Below are 20,738 nucleotides of genomic sequence, written 5' to 3' on the forward strand. Positions count from 1 at the left end.
TTCTTTGGTGATCACTCGTAGCCGAGTAAGATTGTCTTCCATAAACACGGTTTTAACAGTGAGTCCATAAGTGACTGTGGAGGCCAATTCTTGATCCACACGTCCTTCCACAGTGGGGACATTGGTTACCGGGCGGGAGTTGATCACGGTGTGGATTTGCCAAGCGTGCCTTCCTCTTAGCACATTTCTCCCTTGCATCCTGAGATTGAGTGTCTTCAAAGCCCATGACACCTTTGGTAAGGCTGTTCTCCAACTGGAGCGCTCGCAGGCCAGTGTTTCCCAGTTGTCAGTGTTTATACTACATTTTTAAAGATTTGCCTTGAGACCGTCTTTAAACCTCTTTTGTTGACCACCAGCATGATGCTTTCCATTTTTAAGTTTGGAATAGAGTAGTTGCTTTGGAAGACAATCATCAGGCATCCACACAACATGACCAGACCAACGAAGTTGATGTTGAAGAATCATTGCTTCAACACTGGTGATCTTTGCTTCTTCCAGTACACTGATATTAGTTCGCTTGTCTTCCCAAGTGATGTGTAAAATTTTTCGGAGACACTGTTGATGGAATCCTTCGAGGAGTTGGAGATAGCGTTCATAAGTGGTCCATATTTCACAAGCATATAGTAAGGTTGGTAGTACAATAGCTTTGTAAAGCAAGCATTTTGGTTTCTCTGTGAATGCTCCTCAAACACTCTGTACTTCAATCGGGAGAAAGCTACATTTGCAGAGCTCAGGCGATGCTGGATTTCGGCATCAATGTTGGCCGTTGTGGAAAGATAACTGCCTAGGTAGGAGAAGTGAATGACGTTTTCCAACGTTACAGCATTGAGTTGGATTTGTGGCGCTGCAGAGGGGTTATTTTGTACTTGTTGGTGCAGCACTTTGGTCTTTTGGATGTTGAGTGATAGGCCAAGCTAGGCCAAGCTTTTTGTAAGCTTCTGGAAAGATATTTAGGATGGTTTGGAGGTCATCCTCTAAGCGTGTGCACACTACGTTGTCATCAGCATACTGAAGCTCTATGACAGAAGTTACGGTAAGCTTACTCTTTGCTTTCAGACTGCTCAGATTGAAGAGCTTTTTGATATATGATTTCTACTCCGGTGGGAAGTTTTCCTTCAACAAAGTGTAGGATCATGGCAATGAAAACAATGAATAGAGTTGGGGCAATAACACAACCCTGTTTAACATCTGATCCCACTGTGAAGGGTTCACTTTGAGAGCCATTGTTATCTGCGATTGTTGCTGTCATATTATCATGGAGGAGCCAAATGATGTTTACAAATTCATCTGGGCAGCCAATTTTCAGAAGGACAGTCCACAGGTCATTACGATTTACAGTGTCGAAAGCCTCAGTCAGGTCAATAAACACCATATACAGGGGTTGGGCTTGCTCTCTGCATTTTCCTTGAAGCTATCGAGTGTTGAAAATCATGTTCACTGCCCCCCTAGAAGGCCGAAAACCATTTCAGGAAGGGTCACCTCAGATATTGTTATGAGATGGTTTGCTAAGATCCTTGCAAGAATTTTGCCAGCCACAGCTAATTGAGAGACGCCTCGATAGTTTCCACAATCAGTTCTGTCACCTTTTTAAAAGAGATTGGTAATTTTGGCATCTCTAAAGTCTGCTAGGATTTCTTCTCTTTCCCAGATTTTTTCGATGAGCTTGTGAAGTTGTTGTGCAAGTTCAATTCCGCCCACTTTGAAGATTTTGGCAGGTATCCCATCAGGTCCATCGGCTTTGTTGTTTTTCATTTGGTTAATAGCTGTACACAACTCTCCCAGATTTGGAGATACTGCAAGCTCATCTCTAACTTGTTTTTGCGGAATTTGTTAGAGACCACGTTCCCATAGCTTTAACTCTGGTTGTAAGAGTGGTTGAATGCTAAGAACAATATGAGCAGAGCCAATTGCATTTTTCACCAAATGGTTGGTGTCTTTCCCAGTGGGATGGATATCAGATGGGAGACACCTATGTAATTTACCCCACCCATATGGTTCTGGGGTTTAATTTCTGCAACAGAATGGAAAGATGGCATGAGTGGCTGTTGTGCTTTCTTGTGACATATGAAGGTCCTTAATGGCGCTGCTCCGCATTTTTTAAGCAAACTGGTCTATTTAACAATTGCCAGACTAATGCATACTAAAACCTTGGGAGGCTTTTGGGGGAGGTACTACATTGATGAGCCTGTAATTAAACTTTGGATTTCTCCAGATATTAATATATGGTTATTTTCTTTTATAAAAAATGTTTATAAAAATACATATTTTAGGATAAAATATGCTTAGAAATGTCTATATTGAAAGAAAATGCGAATTTGCATTTTGTGATAAAATATGCATTTAATAAGTACAGTGGTACCTCGGTTTATGAACACAATTGGTTCCGGAAGTCTGTTCATAAACTGAAGCGTTCATAAACTGAAGCGAACTTTCCCATTGAAAGTAATGGAAAGTGGATTAATCTGTTCCAGAAAGTCCGCGGAGTACTTAAACTGAAGCGTTCATAAACTGAAGCGAACTTTTCCATTGAAAGTAATGGAAAGTGGATTAATCCGTTCCAGACGGGTCCATGGAGTACTTAAACTGAAGCGTTCATAAACTGAAGCATGGGTGTAATTGGTTCTGGAAGTCTGTTCATCAACTGAAGCGTTCATAAACTGAAGCGAACTTTCCCATTGAAAGTAATGGAAAATGAATTAATCCGTTCCAGATGGGTCCGCGGCGTTCATAAACCGAAAATTCATAAACCGAGGTGTTCATAAACCGAGGTTCCACTGTACTTGGATACAAATTTTCATATGGATTCTTTCCCCACCCCCAAAATGCACAGATCAATGCGGAAATGGGATGAAAACATGTGAGACAGGCGTTGACTGGCAACAGACTGCTCTATCCATCCCTAGTGACAACCAAGCCAACTACTTGGTGACTACAATAATTGCTTGATAAACTAGTCATTTAGGAATCCTGCGATATCTCTCTATGAGATTGTTTTATCATCTAAGTGCAATTAATGGAAAGAAAGATCCTGCAAAATGAATGTCCTGTTAAAATCATCTCTGAATACATGCAAACTGTTTGCTAAGCACGAAGCTGTTCCTAGGTTCTTTGAGAATATCAGTGTGTGTGTGTGTGAGTGTTTGTGCAGCAATTGTCCAAGAAGTACATTTCAAACAGCACAAAAAGCAGTCCAGGACAGCCTTCGTGTTAGTTAATAATTGGAATGGTTTGGGAAAGCATAGTAATATCCAATTTCATTTGGCTATTTGTCCCTTTCTTAAGCTACCCCTTGCCTTTACATGGAACAATGTTTCTTAAGATAACATGAACAGCCCTGCTCCATTAGTGGTGTATTTAGCCACATATTCAATACTCCTGATAGGGCCGTATAGAATTCCCCCTATAGTTAACTTGGTGATCTGCCAATCAACAGGGCAGTGACATGAGGCCACCCACAGACAAAGTATGGATTTCTTCATACCTGGGAGACTTCCTAGGTATTTTTTTATATTAAAAAAGTAGCACTTTCTTTAAAGAATGAGAAAAACCCTCCCCCAAAAGCACCCCAATGATTTAGTATGCATAGATCCTTCCCCAGCCATAGATGTTAAAAAGGGTTAATAACAGTGCTATGTAAGTGGGAGTGACAATCTCATTCCAAGACCAACAAGAGAAATAAAGAAATCTCCAAAGCAAGGAAGGAGAGGTGAGTAACCAGGTACTGTTCAGGTTGGAGATATAAATATATTCCTCCTCAATCTGCCCCACTCCCTGCCCTGATTTCTCCCCATTGATCTAGAGCAGGTATAGCTAACCTGATGTTCTCTAGATGCTGCTAGACAGCAACTCCCATAATCACTGACCAATATCTTGAGAGCCATAGTTTCCCCAAGCCAATCAACAGCATTGCTGGACAACAAATCCTCTCATCATTTACCATGCTAGCTGCGATTGATTAGCACTAGGAATGTCAGAGGATTCCACTGCAAAGGCATTGCAGCACAGCACTGCCTTTCCACAAAGGAGAGGACTACATTGAAATAAACACAATGAAATAACTGCAAATAAGTGAGATGTAAGGAAAATAATGCCAAAAAATGAATATCAAAATATAGTGTTTATGTATGGCATTACATACCACAAAAATGCATATACAGTATGATTCTACTTACGTGAATGATGAAGCGGGTAGCATATTACAAGGGGGAAAGAAAATTCAGTTGAGCAGATTGACCAGTATGTCAGTATGAACAAACGTCAGAATGGAACGAGGCACATTCATACATCCCTAATGCAGGCTTCCTCAACCTTGGCCCTCCAGATTTTTTGAGACTACAATTCCCATCATCCCTGACCACTGGTCCTGCTAGCTAGGGATCATGGGAGTTGTAGGCCAAAAATGTCTGGAGGGCTGAGGCTGAGAAAGCCTGCCCTAATGGATCCAACAATATTCAGAGGGACATCGTTTTAGCTACCACTTACCTACAGCAATAAGGGATGCGGGTGGCGCTGGGGGTTAAACCACAGAGCCTAGGGCTTGCCGATCAGAAGGTCGGCAGTTCGAATCCCCGCGACAGGGTGAGCTCCCTTGTTTGGTCTCTGCTCCTGCCAACCTAGCAGTTTGAAAGCACATCAAAGTGCAAGTAGATAAATAGGTACCGCTCCGGCGGGAAGGTAAACAGCGTTTCCGTGTTCTGCTCTGGTTCGCCAGAAGCGGCTTAGTCATGCTGGCCACATGACCCGGAAGCTGTCTGCGGACAAACGCTGGCTCCCTCAGCCTATAGAGCGAGATGAGCGCCGCAACCCCAGAGTCGTCCGCGACTGGACCTAACAGTCAGGGGTCCCTTTACCTTTACCTACAGCAATATAGTGCTTTAGCACTCATTCAGGGCCAGTGATTGTATCAAATGTATGAGGGAAGAGTTCACACTCCTTTCACCAACTGTACTGCTCAGCATTTCCCTTCCCCCAGTGATTGCCATGGGGGTGAAGGGAAGCAGAGCCCCTTCATGAGTCTTTCTGGTTCCCAGGTTCTTTTGAGATGCCAATACCACACCTTGCTGCCTCTCATCCACTGGTATCATTCAAAAGTTTAGGGTCACCGTAAACATAACAGTACAGAGTACTGGCCATTTTACCAGATAGTCTCATATATAATTATATTGTATTGTTGTTTGCCAGCCTGGGCTCCTCTGTGAGAAACAGTGGAGTAGAAATCCAATCAATCAATCAATCAATTAGAGCATGTCTAGAAGAAGGCCTCTTTGGTACTGCAAGTGTTCTTCCATGATGCTTTACAACAGTATTAAAGAACTCTGCACTCACCTGTTTTTATCATGGATTTTCAAGATTTCATGTGTCTGCTGGAGCAGTTGTTTCTCCAGCTTGTAAGTAGATAATGAATTCTCCAGCAGCTGAATTTCTAGTCGGGACGTTTGATTTAGTACCTGAAGGAGGCAAGCAAGAAACAATAGATAGGCCTTCCAATACTTTTGACTTTAGCAGTCAACATTGCTGCTCTGCTTTGTTTGGTCCCAGACGTATCATGATGATCCAAAAGAGAAACATTGCAAAACAGAGACACGCCAATAGGACATTTTATTTTGTTCTCTACAAGTTTTCCATTGTTCTTTTATGAAGTGCATTTACCTAAGAAGCTTGCCAGGGTGATTTAAATTTAAACACAAGCCAACCTGCTCCCCAGCTTCTGTTCTGTAAACAGAAGTTCCAAAACATCGTTGTCCCAAGGTATTTCTTTTGCTGTGTTTGGTCTAGGTTTATTTATAGCATAGCTTCAGATATTGCATACCTCCTTGGAAGTAAGTCTACATTCCTCCCTTGAGCTTCTTCAATTTTAGTCACTCTAAGCCTCACTAGGTTCTTCCTGTGTCCTTACCAAACAACAACACCTAAAACAGTAGCCTTCAGTGTCCTCAGACCTCAGCCCACCTTTAAACCAAACATGTCTGGGGGCCCCCTATTCCTTCCTACATATGGGGATGGGGGAATCTTCCTAGATACACATAAAATGTAAGGCTGTCAATGCCAATCAGGTTATGGAGAATTTATAGGACCACCACCAATCATCATGTTTCTGCATGACAAGCATGGTGCATGTATGTTATTTAAAGAAGGCACCATTGGCCAAATGTAGAGTTGCCATAGGATACAACAGGCCTGCCATTACAGGGAGACAGACTACTTTCTACCACAACCCAAAATCATGTGTGCTCCAGCTATGAGTCCCTTCAGATCTTGTGGATCACATTGTGAATCTACTTATTCGTGCATGATCAAATCAGGTTTTGGGGGAGTCGGAATAAAATTAGAAAGAGAAGGCTCTGGCAGTTCTGATGGGCGATTGTCTAGAAAATGATTGAATAATACACATTTATCTTGTTGTATCACAACACATATATTCTCTACATATTTGGAGAGCTTGGCCAGAAAAATAGTTGGTGTTATGAGTGACTCAACAAAAAAAGGTCACACTCTTTGGCAGAAATCCTGTATAAAGCATAAAGTCTAGTATTGCCTTCTGATAGTGGGCATCCCCCTATATTGTATGTGTGTCAAAAGTCAATTCTTATGTTTAATACTGTGACTGCAGGACTAACCCAATGGGGATAAGCATCTACACTGCTCCAGTAATATAAAAGCCGGCCTTTGTTTATCAAGGATGATGGGTGAGTTGACCTTGACATGCTTATTTTCTCCTAATGCAGTTCAAATATATAGTGTAGCCTCTATTCTCTGTTATGACTTAAGACTAAAAATATAAGATTTTGGTTCCAGCAATTTCTCATGCTCATATTCCATTACCTACAAGCTAAGGCCGTCTTATATGAAACTTTTATTAGCCCTTCCATGGAAAACTAAGAAGCTGAGAGCTTGAGTAAGACTATATTGTCATCACCATGTGTATATTATCTCTAGCTAGACTAAATTAATTGTCCTTTCTTGTGTAATTGATCTTGTTACTCTATATGTTGATATGCGTTTTAAGTAATCATTTCGGGTAAGGATACTGTAAACACGGTTCGAGGCTCGGAGAATACAAAAAAATATGATCCATCTCAAACACTCTGCTGGTATAACTAACTGGCCAGTGTAGTGATTACACACATGCATACATTTGTTTTAAGCAGACTGTCTGGATGCGCAGCATCTGCTAGATACCATATGCTTGAAACTGTAAGGGAAAAGGGAAAGAGTGGTGGGGAATTATGAATTGTGAACAGATAGATAATATCAAAGGACTCTCAATGAGTTAGAGCCAATGGACATATATCAGAAGCTGGGATGCTGATCTTGTGGACTTATCTGTCTCCTCCCTTCAAACCCAGGTCCTGTCTGTGATGGGTTCCCAACAGGACTGCAATTAGCAAACAGATGTTCTCTAGACCTCTTAGCCTTTGGTATAAGACTATGAGAAGAGCCTGCTGGATCAGGCCAAAATGGCCCGTTTTGTCCGGCATCCTGTTATCACAGTGGTCAACCAAATGCATGTGGGAAACAAGATTCAGACACAAGAGCCCTCTCCCCTCCTGTGGATTCCAGCAAATGGTATTCAGGAGCAGTACTGCCTCCAGTGGTAGAGGCAGTGCATAGCCATCTTGCCTAACAGTCAGCGATAGCCTTCTCCTCCGTGAATTTGTCTAATCCTCTTTTAAAGCTACGTAGAAACAGGGTCCCTACTTAATTACAGCTAGAACAGGCAGAAAGGGTCTGGTCTTTTCTTTAGCCCTGGAAGAAGAAGAAGAAGAAGAAGAAGAAGAAGAAGAAGAAGAAGAAGAAGAGGAGGAGGAGGAGGAGGAGGAGGAGGAGGAGGAGGAGGAGGAGTTTGGACTTGATATCCCACCTTTCACTCCCCTTAAGGAGTCTCAAAGTGGCTAACAATCTCCACAACAAACACTCTGTGAGACTTCAGAGAAGTGTGACTAGCCCAAGGTCACCCAGCAGCCGCATGTGGAGGAGCGGGGAAGTGAACCCGGTTCGCCAGATTACAAGTCCACCGCTCTTAACCACTACACCATGCTGGCTCTCCCCTAGGCCATCCCACTTCCACTACCACCATTAAACAACAGGAGAAGTATGGTTAAACATGAACTTACACATGGGACATGAAATGACTTGCAATCTTAAGCACATAACAGAAGCTCCTACAATAACTTGCAATTCAGGCCAAGATCTTACTGAGATGATAAACTTGTGTTTTGGCTGTTCCCAGGTCCCAGGGCTGGATCCAGGTTCAAGCGGACCCACAGCAAAGTGCCTTCCACAGGTTCTGTCCTACATTGGATCCTTCCTCCCCTCAGCTATGGGCTGTGCCCCACCATTGCCCTGCAGCAGCATTGATGGAGTAAGAGCGTTTTCTCCTGTTCTAGAGGATAGGACCTGCACCAGTGGATTCAAGTTAAGGAAGAAGAGATTCCAACTAATCATCAGAAAGGACTTTCTGACAGTAAGAGCAGTTTGACCATGAAACAGACTCCATTGGAAGGTGGTGGATTCTCCTTCCTTGGAGGTTTTAAAGCAGAGGTTGGATGGCCATCTGTCATTGTTGCTTTAGTTGAGATTCTTGCATTGCAAGCAGTTGGATTAGACGACCCCCAGGGTCTTTCCCAACTCTACATTTCTACAACCCTGGGATTCCATAATTGTCTTCAATAGCAATACACCATGGGTGCGGTGTATTCTTCATGGCTGTGAACATTTAAGAGAAAACCAAAGCAACCCAAGCTAACATAAAGCGGCAAGTGATCACATATATAAAAGGCACAATTAGAACTTTTCGACACATTCGATGCTTGGGTTGCTCACAGCTAGTAGCCAAGCTGTTTATTTGAAGTCAGCAGCAGCTCACTTTCTTGGCTAGTCCAGCCTGAGATAACACATGCAGAGCAAACTGTACCAAGCAACTCCCATTTGGCCCAAACCAGAACACTTTAAATGAAACCAGCCTTAGCTGCTGTTACCACCAATCAATAAGTGTGTTTCCTGCAGCAAATAATGAATGAATGAATGAATGAATGAATGAATGAATGAATGCTGAGAAGCACAGTATGAGGAAATGACACAGAGAAAGGGGGTAAAGGGGGAAATGTTTTGCCATAGTTAATGGCACTAGTGAATGCAACCATGGAAACATACCTGTGTTTCGACATCTGTGAGCTTTCTTGTCTGCTCTGCTGTCTGGCTGAGGAGGCTGGTTCCTATTTCCAGCATGGTGGCTGTATGGTTCTGCACAGCGTTCTGCTGTAACTGCGCCATCTCTGATTTCATGTTTTCCACAATGTAGTTCTCAAGCTACGGAACAGAACAGGTAACAAGTTTAAATGGGAGCAACTTATTTATGTTAAAATGCACCTGCAATTTAAGTGTGTGTGTGTGTGTGTAATAAATTTATAAGGTTTTTTTTTCCTCCAAAGCGAACTTCAAAACAATGTGAAATGCAAGATTAATAAATAAATAAGCAAAGCAAAAATAACAAAGCTTGGAAACAATCCCATACCAGCACAGCAAACAAAAGTAAAATCAGCAACAGAACATAAGAAGATTTCAGGGTCAGGACTGAAAAGGAATGGCGCCCCTTCCCCCCCTCCTGAACCTTCCCAAGAATAGGAGGACAGTATAGATTTAGAACAGTGGTTTGCAGAAGGACCTAGTTCAGAGATTGCAGAGGGAGAAAGCTGGGAAATATTGGAAGAGGAACAACAACAAGAAGAAACAGCAGGGACGAGACAGGTGACAGACTTGGTGTCTTTTGAGAGCTTTCCTGAGCCAACTTCCCCCAGGACTAGGCGTGCAATGAGAGTAGCCGAACAGAAAGCTCAAAGAGAGAAAGAATAGCTCAGCTTGCGCAGGAATGATGTAGGATAAGAGACGAAATGGGGTTTGGCTTTACTTGGAGCAATGCCATTTCTAGAGAGACTGCATTCCTTTTTCTCTCGCTGTGATAAACAAATTGGTAAGAACTCTTTATTTTTTTATCTGCTTCTTTGCTGCCACCGGGGGAGGGATCTGATTCCCTGAAGCCTGACAGAAGATGAGTCCTGCCATCAGACCAAAGGTCCACATTCTGGTCCAACTTTCTGGTATCATACCAGATGCCTACAGGGAGGCCACAAGCAGGAACAGAACCAAATAGCACTGTCCCTGCTTGTGATTCACTTCAATAGGTATTCAGAAACATATTGCCTCCAGCAGTGGAGGTAGAACAGCTATCATGGCCAGCAGCGATTAATGGCCTTATCAACCATGAATATGTCTAATATTCATTTATAGCCACCCAAGTGGCGGCCATCGTTACATTCACTGGAATCTAGTGTGGAGAACTACACTGTCCTGAATTTTCCAACATTTGGCTTCCCTGGATTCATAGCCAGCAGCCTCAAGCATACCATTTTCTCAGAAGACAAGGTGAGTTGTTCTTCTCCAATGAGATGTAGCCCTTTCATATGCAGTATGTTTAGGAATCAATCCTACCATTCCGGAAACAAAAGTTCACTGCAGTTTCCCTTGTAAAAATCAATCACCCAACGCACTTTTACACAACAGCTGATTCAACAAACTATGTGATGAGCCATATAATAAAGTCAGTTGGGGCCAAATGAACTCTTACCTTCCCTTTGGCCTCTAATGTTGCCTTGGGGAGTACCAATAGTGTCCAAAGTTGTGGATGGAAAACACATTATAATATATTACAATGGGAAGGCTAGATGTACACTTCTAGTAGCAAAATTGCAGTTCTGAGAAGCTCATAATCAAGAAATAGAGCAAAACCACAAGTATTTGGCTTGTGATATTCGGGGGGGTGAATTAATTTCCTCCAAAATAGTACTGGGTTGATGACATTTTTAGAGTGTGATAACCTCTCACAGAATAATTGTAACACAGAACTCCACTGTAATAATTTCCAGGGAAATATCCTTGTTAGTCTCTTGAAACAAAAACAAGGAAGTCTTGTAAAGAAAGTCTTGCGGCACCTTAAAGACTGACAAATTTATTATGAATAAGCTTCTCTTGTGGACTATAATCCAGTAACTGCATCCACTGAAGTGGACTCTAGTCCACAAAAGGTTATGCTATAATAAATAAATTTGTCTTGTTTTTTTTTTTTTACAGATGGCCATGGGGGGGGGATCTGTATTTTATTATTGGGACAGTAAATGAGGAGTGCACAGCTTACAAAGCCAAATGTACATATTACTTAGTCATGTGATTAATTAATTTTTCATATATGTTTATATAATTTGATCATTGGTTAACTGCATACTTACATACTGCTTTGTGAATAGTTTTTTTATTTATTTGAAAAGTGGACTATAAATTTATTAAAAAACAGGAATAACAGCAACAACAACATTAGCATCATGGTAAAACTATTCAGCTCCATTTCTGAAATATGCTTAGTTTATTTTCGTAGGCTACATTAAATAGTATATTCATAGCCATAGTGATATTTGAGACTTCTGGATAAAAAACTAGTGCCCATCACACTCATCAGATTATATGGTTTCTGAATCAATGGAATTGGTGGGTAAATGTAAAACTCCCATCTCCTAGAGATCTATGAATGTAGGGGGAAAGAGGCAGGCAAAGACAGCTTCATACACATGTCTGTGGATCAGTTTGATGGCCCTCTCACTCCCCTGGTGATAGTATCTCACTGCCCTGTGAGAGAGCCCCGAGAAAGGGAGGCAAATGGAGACACCGCCATCTTGTCTGCAGACAGAGCAATTCAGATGGCCTCTTCTGGAGTCTCCCTTCGCAACGGTTACAGAAAGGGGCTCAACATGCATTTGACTTTGCAGGTGATATTCACTGGGTAAGATGTGAAAGTCTAGCTTGGGTTTACTGACTATCAATGAATAGCAAGTTAGCAACTTTCTAAGCCAATGTAATTCAGAGGAGAGCATTGCAAGTGGGTTCAGAGTCTTTGAGTCTTGGCTAAGCTGTTCCTTCTTTGCCTCTGCCTGAACATGTGCAGGATATTCTTTCCCATGTCCGATTTCAGCCTTTCAGCTAGGGATGCAGAGGATGAATTTAGGCATAAAGTGGCAGGAGACCTGAATGTCTTCTCCAGTGAAGAACAGATAGGCATTGTTGACCGGATGCCAGGATCTCTGGAGTGTTTGCAGATATAGGAGGTATTTTCGCTATTGCTATTTTGATAATATTTCTTTGGAGTTCACAGCCTTTTAAAACCAATTTCAGGAATGTGACCCTGTGCTCCCTGTATTACTGTCTTGAGTAATGGTCACTTAAATACATCAAAGATGGAGTCGGTTTTTTGAGGGGGTGGGGAGCGGGAAGAAGAATTCAATAACAGCTGAGATTCTTTGATGCAACACACTGTGAAGACAATGCCAGTTTGGTATTGCCTTGGCAGGCACATTCTGTGGCCCGTGAGAGCAGTGAAAAAAATTGAAACAAGACACTGGAGTTTTGCGAAAACCAGATGAGATTTTCACTGACTACAGTCAGTAAGCTGGGTTGGCATGGCAGTAGGACGAGTTCCTCATTCCACTCAGCCTCTCCTGATGGAATGGCAGTGCGCTGAGCTTAGAAAGGCCCTCCATGGGAGTTCTCCAGCATTGAACTCTGGTTTGATGAAAGCCTAGCACCCAGGGTCTCACTAGGCAACCGGGGGAGATATTCCTGTCAGGTAGAAATCCTAACTCATGCTGGGCATGTCTTAGTGAATCCTCCCTTCAGACCCGTTTCCTAGAACCAGGCAGAGGGCCTTCTCGGTAGTGGTGCCCATCCTGTGGAACGCCCTCCCTTCAGATGTCAAGGAAATAAACAACTATCTGACTTTTAGAAGACATCTGAAGGCAGCCCTGTTTAGGGAAGTTTTTAATGTTTGATGCTTTATTGTATTTCTAATATTTTGTTGGAAGCTGCCCAGAGTGGCAGGGGGAACCCATCCAGATGGGCAGGGTATAAATAAATTATTATTATTATTATTATTATTATTATTATTATTATTACTACTACTACTGCTGCTGCTGCTGCTGCTACAGTACTACTACTACTATGCTGATCCTACCCATTTCCATTTCCACCCACACTTGTAACAAAAGTTCTCTCCAATGCTTAACACAATGAAGCATTTCACTGAGGGAAAGGGAAAGGGAAACAAATAAACGAACCCCAAAGAGGCCAGTTGAGGTTGAGAGAAAGTTCCTGTGGGATGAACACCACCCCACGAGATCTTGTGAGGGCAGACGCAATTCTGCCTCCCCCATTCCTTTTCTGGGCTCTGCACTGCTGGGCAATGTTTCCCCATGTGCTGGCCACACCCAGAAGGAGGCTTAGAGAGGTATGAACTTTCATACAACCTGGAAACTTTTCATATGTGAGATTTTAAATCACTTTTATACTTACATCACATTGTTATGAGAATCCCAAGGCATTTTTAAAAGCTCATTTCCCCACTAAGGAAAGTTTTAGCCTTGCATCTGAACCAGCCCTCTGAAGCTGCCTTCCCCATTTTAGTCAGGTAACATCCTCAAGTTCTACTGCCATTCCTTTTCTATTAAACTTGAAATGCTACAGGGGAAGTGAGCATGTTTCATTATGAACAGTAAGCCGTGCCCAATACGTGCCAGATGTGTGCCTTGATTTAGGGACTGCGGGAAAAAGTAAGAAGGGAAATGTACAGCATGGGATTAATACAAAAGCACCCTTTCATCTTTTATCTATGTACTTCTGCAGATGCCAGACTGGTAAAGGCTGATGAATTGCACTGGCTGAGGTCAAGAAAGATTTGTAACAAATTTGATTGTCTATGTAGAACTCCATTTGGGGTTTTTTGGGGGGTTTTTTTGGGGGAGGGTAGGAGGCAGAGAATGTTTGCATATGAGGGAGAAAATGGAGCTGTCCCTCCAGAACAAATATAGGTAATTGAGAGATGATTTTTCAGCTCAGAAAAGGGAGAAAACCAATGGAAGCATTAGAATAGAAGCTCAGAAATATCACAGGCTTTGCTTGCAATAATACTGAGTTACCGAATAATACCAGTGAAAACATGCTACCTGGAATTCTAAGGGCCCCTTCTTACAAATGCTAGGATTCATAAAAGGGGAATCACAAACAGGGAGTGTGCTGTTGGCTCAGGTCTGGCTTTTGAGCTTCCTATATACATCTGCTTAGTCACTGTGAGAACAAGATGCTTCCTCATGTAATAATAATGATGATGATGATGATGATGATGTTATTATTTATATGTCGCCCATCTGACTGGGTGTCAGGAATTTTACTTTTTGAAATATGGCAACCCTAGAAAACATTACTGATGGTAGCTCACTAGGCTAAGTCCCGGGTATCATGGTTTGTACAGCAAAACCTTTGGGAGTGAAACAAACTACAGTCTCTGGTTTGGATGCAATTCCAAGACAGGACTTGTGGTCTGTTTCCTCTGTGAGCTAGTTGGGAGGAGCAAAACAGACCAAAGAAGCACAATCACAGGAAACCATTAGACTGACAACATAGATTCTATGGCCTCATTTGTATATAATACTAAACCATAGTTGACTGTTGATTCTACAGGAAAGGCTTTCTTACGCATTCTTTATTCGCTTTATGGCTTTCCTTTCTTCTTCTTTTTTACTTTGGAGCCTCTGTCTAAGCCAGCTCTTTTTATGCTTTTTATGTTAGCTTGCAGCCTCCCTGCATAATGGTATGGGTGCTCATGCTATTAAATTCAGCGGCATCTGCTTTCTGTAAACACTCATTACACTGAATCTGTGTTTTCAACAATGTGGTAATACTCAGCAGCTATGTAATAAAGCTCCAACGTTCTCCGAAATAAAACTGCCACAGAGTTAAATATTATTGTTTATTAAACATTCCAGGAGATTGTGTATTAGGAGTAACTGATTTTTTTTTGCTTTCGGTGTATACCAAATGATATTTATAGAAGCCACCCAAACGCTAATGATTAAAACGCAAACAAAAAATGCTGAAAATGAGTGCATGTTAATGTTAGTGGCTTCCGGCATCTGCCTATAAATAACGTTAAGAGCTATTCTCTCTTACTTGGATTGACTATTACTCAGTGATAGTTTACACTTTTACATTTTACTGGAAGAAGTACAATGGGTGCCCAGATGATTCTGAGCTCACAAATAGGCTTCAGAATTCTATTAATTGGCCTCAGTAAGAGGGTGAAGCTTAGCATGACAAGAACTGGTTTTCAAGCTGAAACCCGTTAAAAACCTTTTAACTATACAGTGTGTTTTGGAGGTTGATGAAAGGCGATAGATTGTGCCATAGCTCAACAGCACACATAGCAAGAGAGGCATGGCAGCTGGTACACACATGCATCCATACTAAAAAGGCAAAGAAATCATGAACAACATTGGGAAAGAAGCTATGAACATGTGTGAAGTGTAATTCACAAACTGGCTGGTGCACCGGGTAGGCTGATTATTTATTACCAGCATTTATTTGCTGTGGTTCAGGACCGAAGCCTTCCATGTTAAAACACGAGACACAGATAAAATCAAATTAATTAAGAGTGTAAGCGGCAGTGTGAAACAACTCCATAATGCAGCACAAGCAAATGCAATAATGCAACTCAAAGGTATTTAAAACTGAGACTGCATTGGTGTAAAGAATAAAATATTGGACACTGCACTTTAAATACAGAAGGGAACAAAATGATTTCCCAGAGCTGTTCAAAGGCTGCTAAGGACAAGGTCAAAGATATATCCCTCAAGGGAGAGTTCTACATATATGGGGCCATCACCAAGAAGCCCCAGTCTCAAGGACCACCTAATCCCTTATATCCCTTCCCAATGACTGCAGTCTTTGGGGAAGTCACTCTTAGAGGTTTCCATGGCTCAGATGCATGGTTTGTGTTGTGACGTGGGGTTCGTGATTTCAGCTCTCTTGACATAATATGCTGGAGACAGTTCTCTAGTAACATTTATTAAAGCAAACAAGACTAAGCTCTGTGGAGAGGAAAGCTACATTTATAGGGATGGGAGACTAGCTAGAAAGGGATACATTTTGGAGGGAACAATATCAGGCAATCACAGTGCTGCCTTTTGGAGGAAACCAATAAGACAGAGGATCCAAATATAGCAGCTTAAATGAACCAATAGTAGCTGTACCTTCAGGAACCAAAAGGTAGTTACTTTACCCTAATGCAAATACAGACAATAGTAATACAGATATAAAATCCTTTGAATCAATACACAACAGTTTGTACCAACCAAGAGCCATTCATTCAGTACTGTGGACCCAGTTTGGTGGAACTCCCGTCCAGCTGAGGTCAGATGGGATGCTTCCACTTTTGAAGACCCCCCCCCAAAGTAGGCATTTTAATTGAAGCCTGCTTCTTATAATGTTGACCAATTTTTACCTATTTTCAATGCATTCTTATACACTGCTTAGAGACGATAGTGGTTAAGCAGTATATAATTTTTTTAAAAGTAAACAAAAAATATGTATGGTTGCAGAATACATAGCATTTCCATAATGGCAGTTCATGTATTGAAGTTAGACAGGCTTTGGCATGGTACACTTTCAGAGGGTGCTAAACACTAAAAATATTATTTTTACAGCCTTTCCCAGAAGGATGAGTTGACTAGTGGAGAAGTATCTGACTTCTTTTTTTGAGAACTTTTTGGAAATTAGTTTTTACTTCTTATATTCTTTTATATCACCCAAGGCTTGTTCTTGGCTGCAGCTCACAGTTAGTGACGAGAGAGCTTAACTGCAGGGTCTGGTTCAGACAACATGCTAAGCCAAACCTTGGCTTAGATCAGTGGGGTATGGCAGTAAGAAGGACCAGGGAGGAGACAGTGGCTATGAATTCCTCTCTAACAATCTACACATTCAATTGCAGTCCTCGGTCAGCTATAGTTTGGGCTTACTGTAATGTGTGAACAAGACCACAAAGAAGAGGTTTGCCCCTATGTTTCTCAACATATTGCTCCATGCTGAAGCCACCTATATCTGTCAAGGCTGAATTGCTGGCATAATCTGTTAAAAAACAAGAAAATCACATCCATTCACTAGGGATAATTCAGAGTTAGCAGCTGATTTATCAAGGGGGCGGAGAAAGCCTATACAGAACTGTGGATGGCCACACATGTTCAGTGTCTGTCTCCCAACATGATATTTCAATAAACATATTGAGAGCATTTATCTGAGATGTATACTGGATCACACATACAAATAAACAGTTGGTGTTTATTTGAATGTGCAATCACTGAAGTAAACACAGCTGCATTTGGAGAATGTGATGTTTAAATGCGCTGCTTCTAATCCAACTGGCTTGTAGGGGTTCAAATGCACTTGTGCTTGATAAGGATCACGTTAGGGCAACAATGCCTACTGAAAAATCAAAATATATGCACAGTTTGAGTAGGAAAATGTTGGATTTGCCAGTGAAAAACCACCATTGCCTGTGCTTTCATGGTCACGATCACAATGCACTTATTTTCCTTCTTGCACTAAATTAGAAATTAACAAGCTGTTTCATCTTATTTATTTATAGTATTTCTTTATTATTTCATAAAATGTATACACCACTTGATTATTAAAAAACCCCAAAGTGTTTAGCAAAAAAGATAAAACAATAAAAGCAACAAAAAAATCACAAAAATACAAAAATTAGAATACTAAAACTGATTAAAAACACCTCAACTTTCTAAGCATCTTGGTAGACTTGTCTAAACAGGAATGTTTTTAGCAGGCACTGAAAATAGTACAGTGAAGGTATCTGCTTGATCTCAATAGCCAGGGAGTTCCAAAGTGCAGGTTGAGTCAGAAATGTTCAAAATGTTGGGTTTGCTAACCCAGGAAAGTCCCTTTGGAGAATAACAATAACAATTTAATCTATTTATATACCACCTTTCTCCCAAATTGGGAACAGTCAGCAGCTCTGCAAGATCTTTTGTGTGACGAAGCTCCCAGAAATCCCATAAATAACTCACAACTCACACGATATTTTAGGTTTGGGTTTTTGGCATTATTTTGGCCACAACTTTATTTAAATACAATTAATTCTGAGTGTTGGCTTAGGCTTTGGTTAATCCATCTGTCCACTCTAAGGGACAGGACCATTTCCATCTGACCCTTTTTGGGTCAGGACCAATTCCATCTCTCCGGGTTGGGCAGGACCATTTCCATCTGACCCCCTTTTGGGTCAGGACCAGCTCCGGCTTACCTATGGGTAGGTAAGTCTAGTAAACATCCCAAGGTAGTGGAGGTACTGTTCACAGGCACTCTCCTCTTGACCCAGGAATGTTCCCCAAGCTCGGCTCTGTAATGGCCGCACCATCCTTGCCTATGGCAGGATGAATGGACTAGAGTCCCAGAGCCCCAGGATTCCTTTAACGGAATACTTCTATGAGGAGTAAGATAGGGGGGTAGGCAATTTAATGCCATGCCCCTCCAATAACCAATTTATTAACAAAATAAAAAAATTCCTCCAGTAGCACCTTAAAGACCAACTAAGTTTATATTTTGGTATGAGCTTTCGTGTGCATGCACACTTCTTCAGATACAGAAGTGTGCATGCACACGAAAGCTCATACCAAAATATAAACTTAGTTGGTCTTTAAGGTGCTACTGAAGGAATTTTTTTATTTTGCTTCGACTCAGACCAACACGGCTACCTACCTGTAACTACAATTTATTAACCAAAGCCTAACGGCCAACCTAACAAGTTGTGACAATTTGCTAAGCAGTAGGCAAAAACCAAATAGCAACAGCCAATCAGCCAAGTGGCAAAATTCCTACTGGGCCCCTGAATACAAGCGACCCCTGAAAATGCAAAGCAATGTCAGCTAAAGCCTATAAAAACGGCGGCGGGCGGGTGGGAGATTGCCGAGAGTGAGCTGAAAATGGAAGTACCTGAGTTTAAATAAGTGGCTCCTGTCAATCAAAACTGTGACACGCCCCATGACTCAGCCTAACTACAGCCCACCCCCTCCCAGATTTCTTTTGAGCTCCTCCGCAACCCCCACTACGCTCTATGGAGTGTAATGGGCTTTAAACTTCCCTACCCCTTCAGGTTTGTTGAAGGAGAAACTTTTGTTAAATAGCTGAGCAAATTGCATAGCCATCTAATGCGTTTTTCTGCTATTCATCCATGTCCTGCTTGTTAATTATAACTTAGACAAAGAAGTGTGGAAAATCAGACTCTTGGGGCCTTTTGCACATCTCCAAGACATGGACAACAAAAAAGATGAGATTTCAAGGGTGCAGTTGAAAGCAATGAAAGCAGTGAAACCCAGACTAATTCCACCGTTGCTGTTCAGCTCTCCTGAAATTCCAGATAATAAAGTTTAGAACTTCCATATCCAATGATCATAATGTTTCATGGAGGTATGACCCTCTATTATTTTCAGGGGCAAACAAACATCTGCGGTGAAATACTCTTAAAATTGAGTCCAATAAATTATACTGTATTTCACTACTGCACTTCCCCCCAATAGGTGTAACTCATAATAAGCGTGAGAGAGACTCTCACTCTTGATTTAAATAAATCAATATTAAATCAAGAGGAATTCATATCAAAAGTTGGCACATCTACAGTACACTAATGCCAAGTGGACTTAGTTGGGGTTTTTATGCAGGTAGGGAAGGATGAAACTGTAATTTATTGTAGGTTTGTTCTTATATTCAGAATTAATTTAAAAAAATTAAGAATGTGCAATTAACTTTGTCATTCACTATAATGAAGGAAGCCAAAAATCTAATCTATATGGTTCATCTCTGTTCATTGAAATAAACAGAGGGTGGTATACATACCAGAAAACTTGATTAGCTACTTCAAGTCACCGGCAATTAAAAATTAGACAGAGGATTATTTCTCCCATGCATGGCACTTCTGTTCTTGGATTTACACGCAATATCTACTTTTGATTACAGCTTCGCTTAATATGGTTAGACAACCATATTCATTGGTGTCCTATAAAGTTTGGTATATTTATGGTCTTCAGTTTTTATAGCACTAATGTGTAGCACAAGTGGTTTAGTGATGAATATTCCATATAGATGGCAATGTTTACTTTAGTTCCTCCCCAGGAATTGTATCAATACATCTCTGTTGGACTTGCTTTATAATTGTAGGAGCACATAAACTGAACAATTCCAGAAATGACCGTGGCAATAAAGGAGCGATTTTCAGTTTCCCACAGCACCATAAAAATAGCAAAATCCTAATGGAAACTGCAGTACATGTCTTCCTTTCCACTCCCATAATTCTGCACCCTTCTATTAAACTCCACATGGCCTTAGCCCTAACTTTACTTTTAATGAGATTGCCTGCATAACTCTCCACATACAAAATTCTCCAAGTATTGAGAACAAAAACTTCCAACATAAGTGTGTAGTCTCCATTTACCCAGGATTCACCAGCATTCTGAATCGCACATGAAAAACAAAATGGCCGCTGAATATTTTCAACAATGGGCTTAGTGCCTGACTCTGGATTCGACGTTTAGAATTTAGGGAAATCCGCATTTGGTTTTACTGAGACATAGAACTATGAAGCTGAATGCCCTTAATATTGATAATACCAAGTGCAGTCATTTCTTAGAAGTGTTGGGTGTGGCTGTATTCCACTGAGCAAAATAAAAAAGGCTTGGATATTACACAAGGGTTTGTGTGTGAAATTACACATTACAAACCATTAATATGTTTATCGTGCCAGTAAAACCTTACAATATATAATCCCTTTCCCCTTTACATTTATCTACTGTATTTCTTCC

The 20,738-nt window shown here is 41.3% G+C and overlaps 1 protein-coding gene across 1 annotated transcript in view; it reads right to left on the minus strand.

Annotated features, from left to right (window-relative positions):
• ANGPT1 (angiopoietin 1) overlaps window positions 1–20,738 on the minus strand; it is a 144,634-nt gene that overhangs the window by 61,378 nt on the left and 62,518 nt on the right. The window contains exons 2-3 of the mRNA XM_035125358.3: window positions 9,154–9,309; window positions 5,326–5,447 (exon numbers count right to left, since the gene is read on the minus strand). Coding sequence (XP_034981249.1) covers window positions 5,326–5,447; window positions 9,154–9,309 — 278 coding nt within the window. The remainder of the gene's footprint in view (window positions 1–5,325; window positions 5,448–9,153; window positions 9,310–20,738) is intronic.

This window comes from Zootoca vivipara, chromosome 8, assembly GCF_965207765.1.
Source record: "Zootoca vivipara chromosome 8, rZooViv2.hap1.1, whole genome shotgun sequence".
NCBI classification, from domain to species: domain Eukaryota; kingdom Metazoa; phylum Chordata; class Lepidosauria; order Squamata; family Lacertidae; genus Zootoca; species Zootoca vivipara.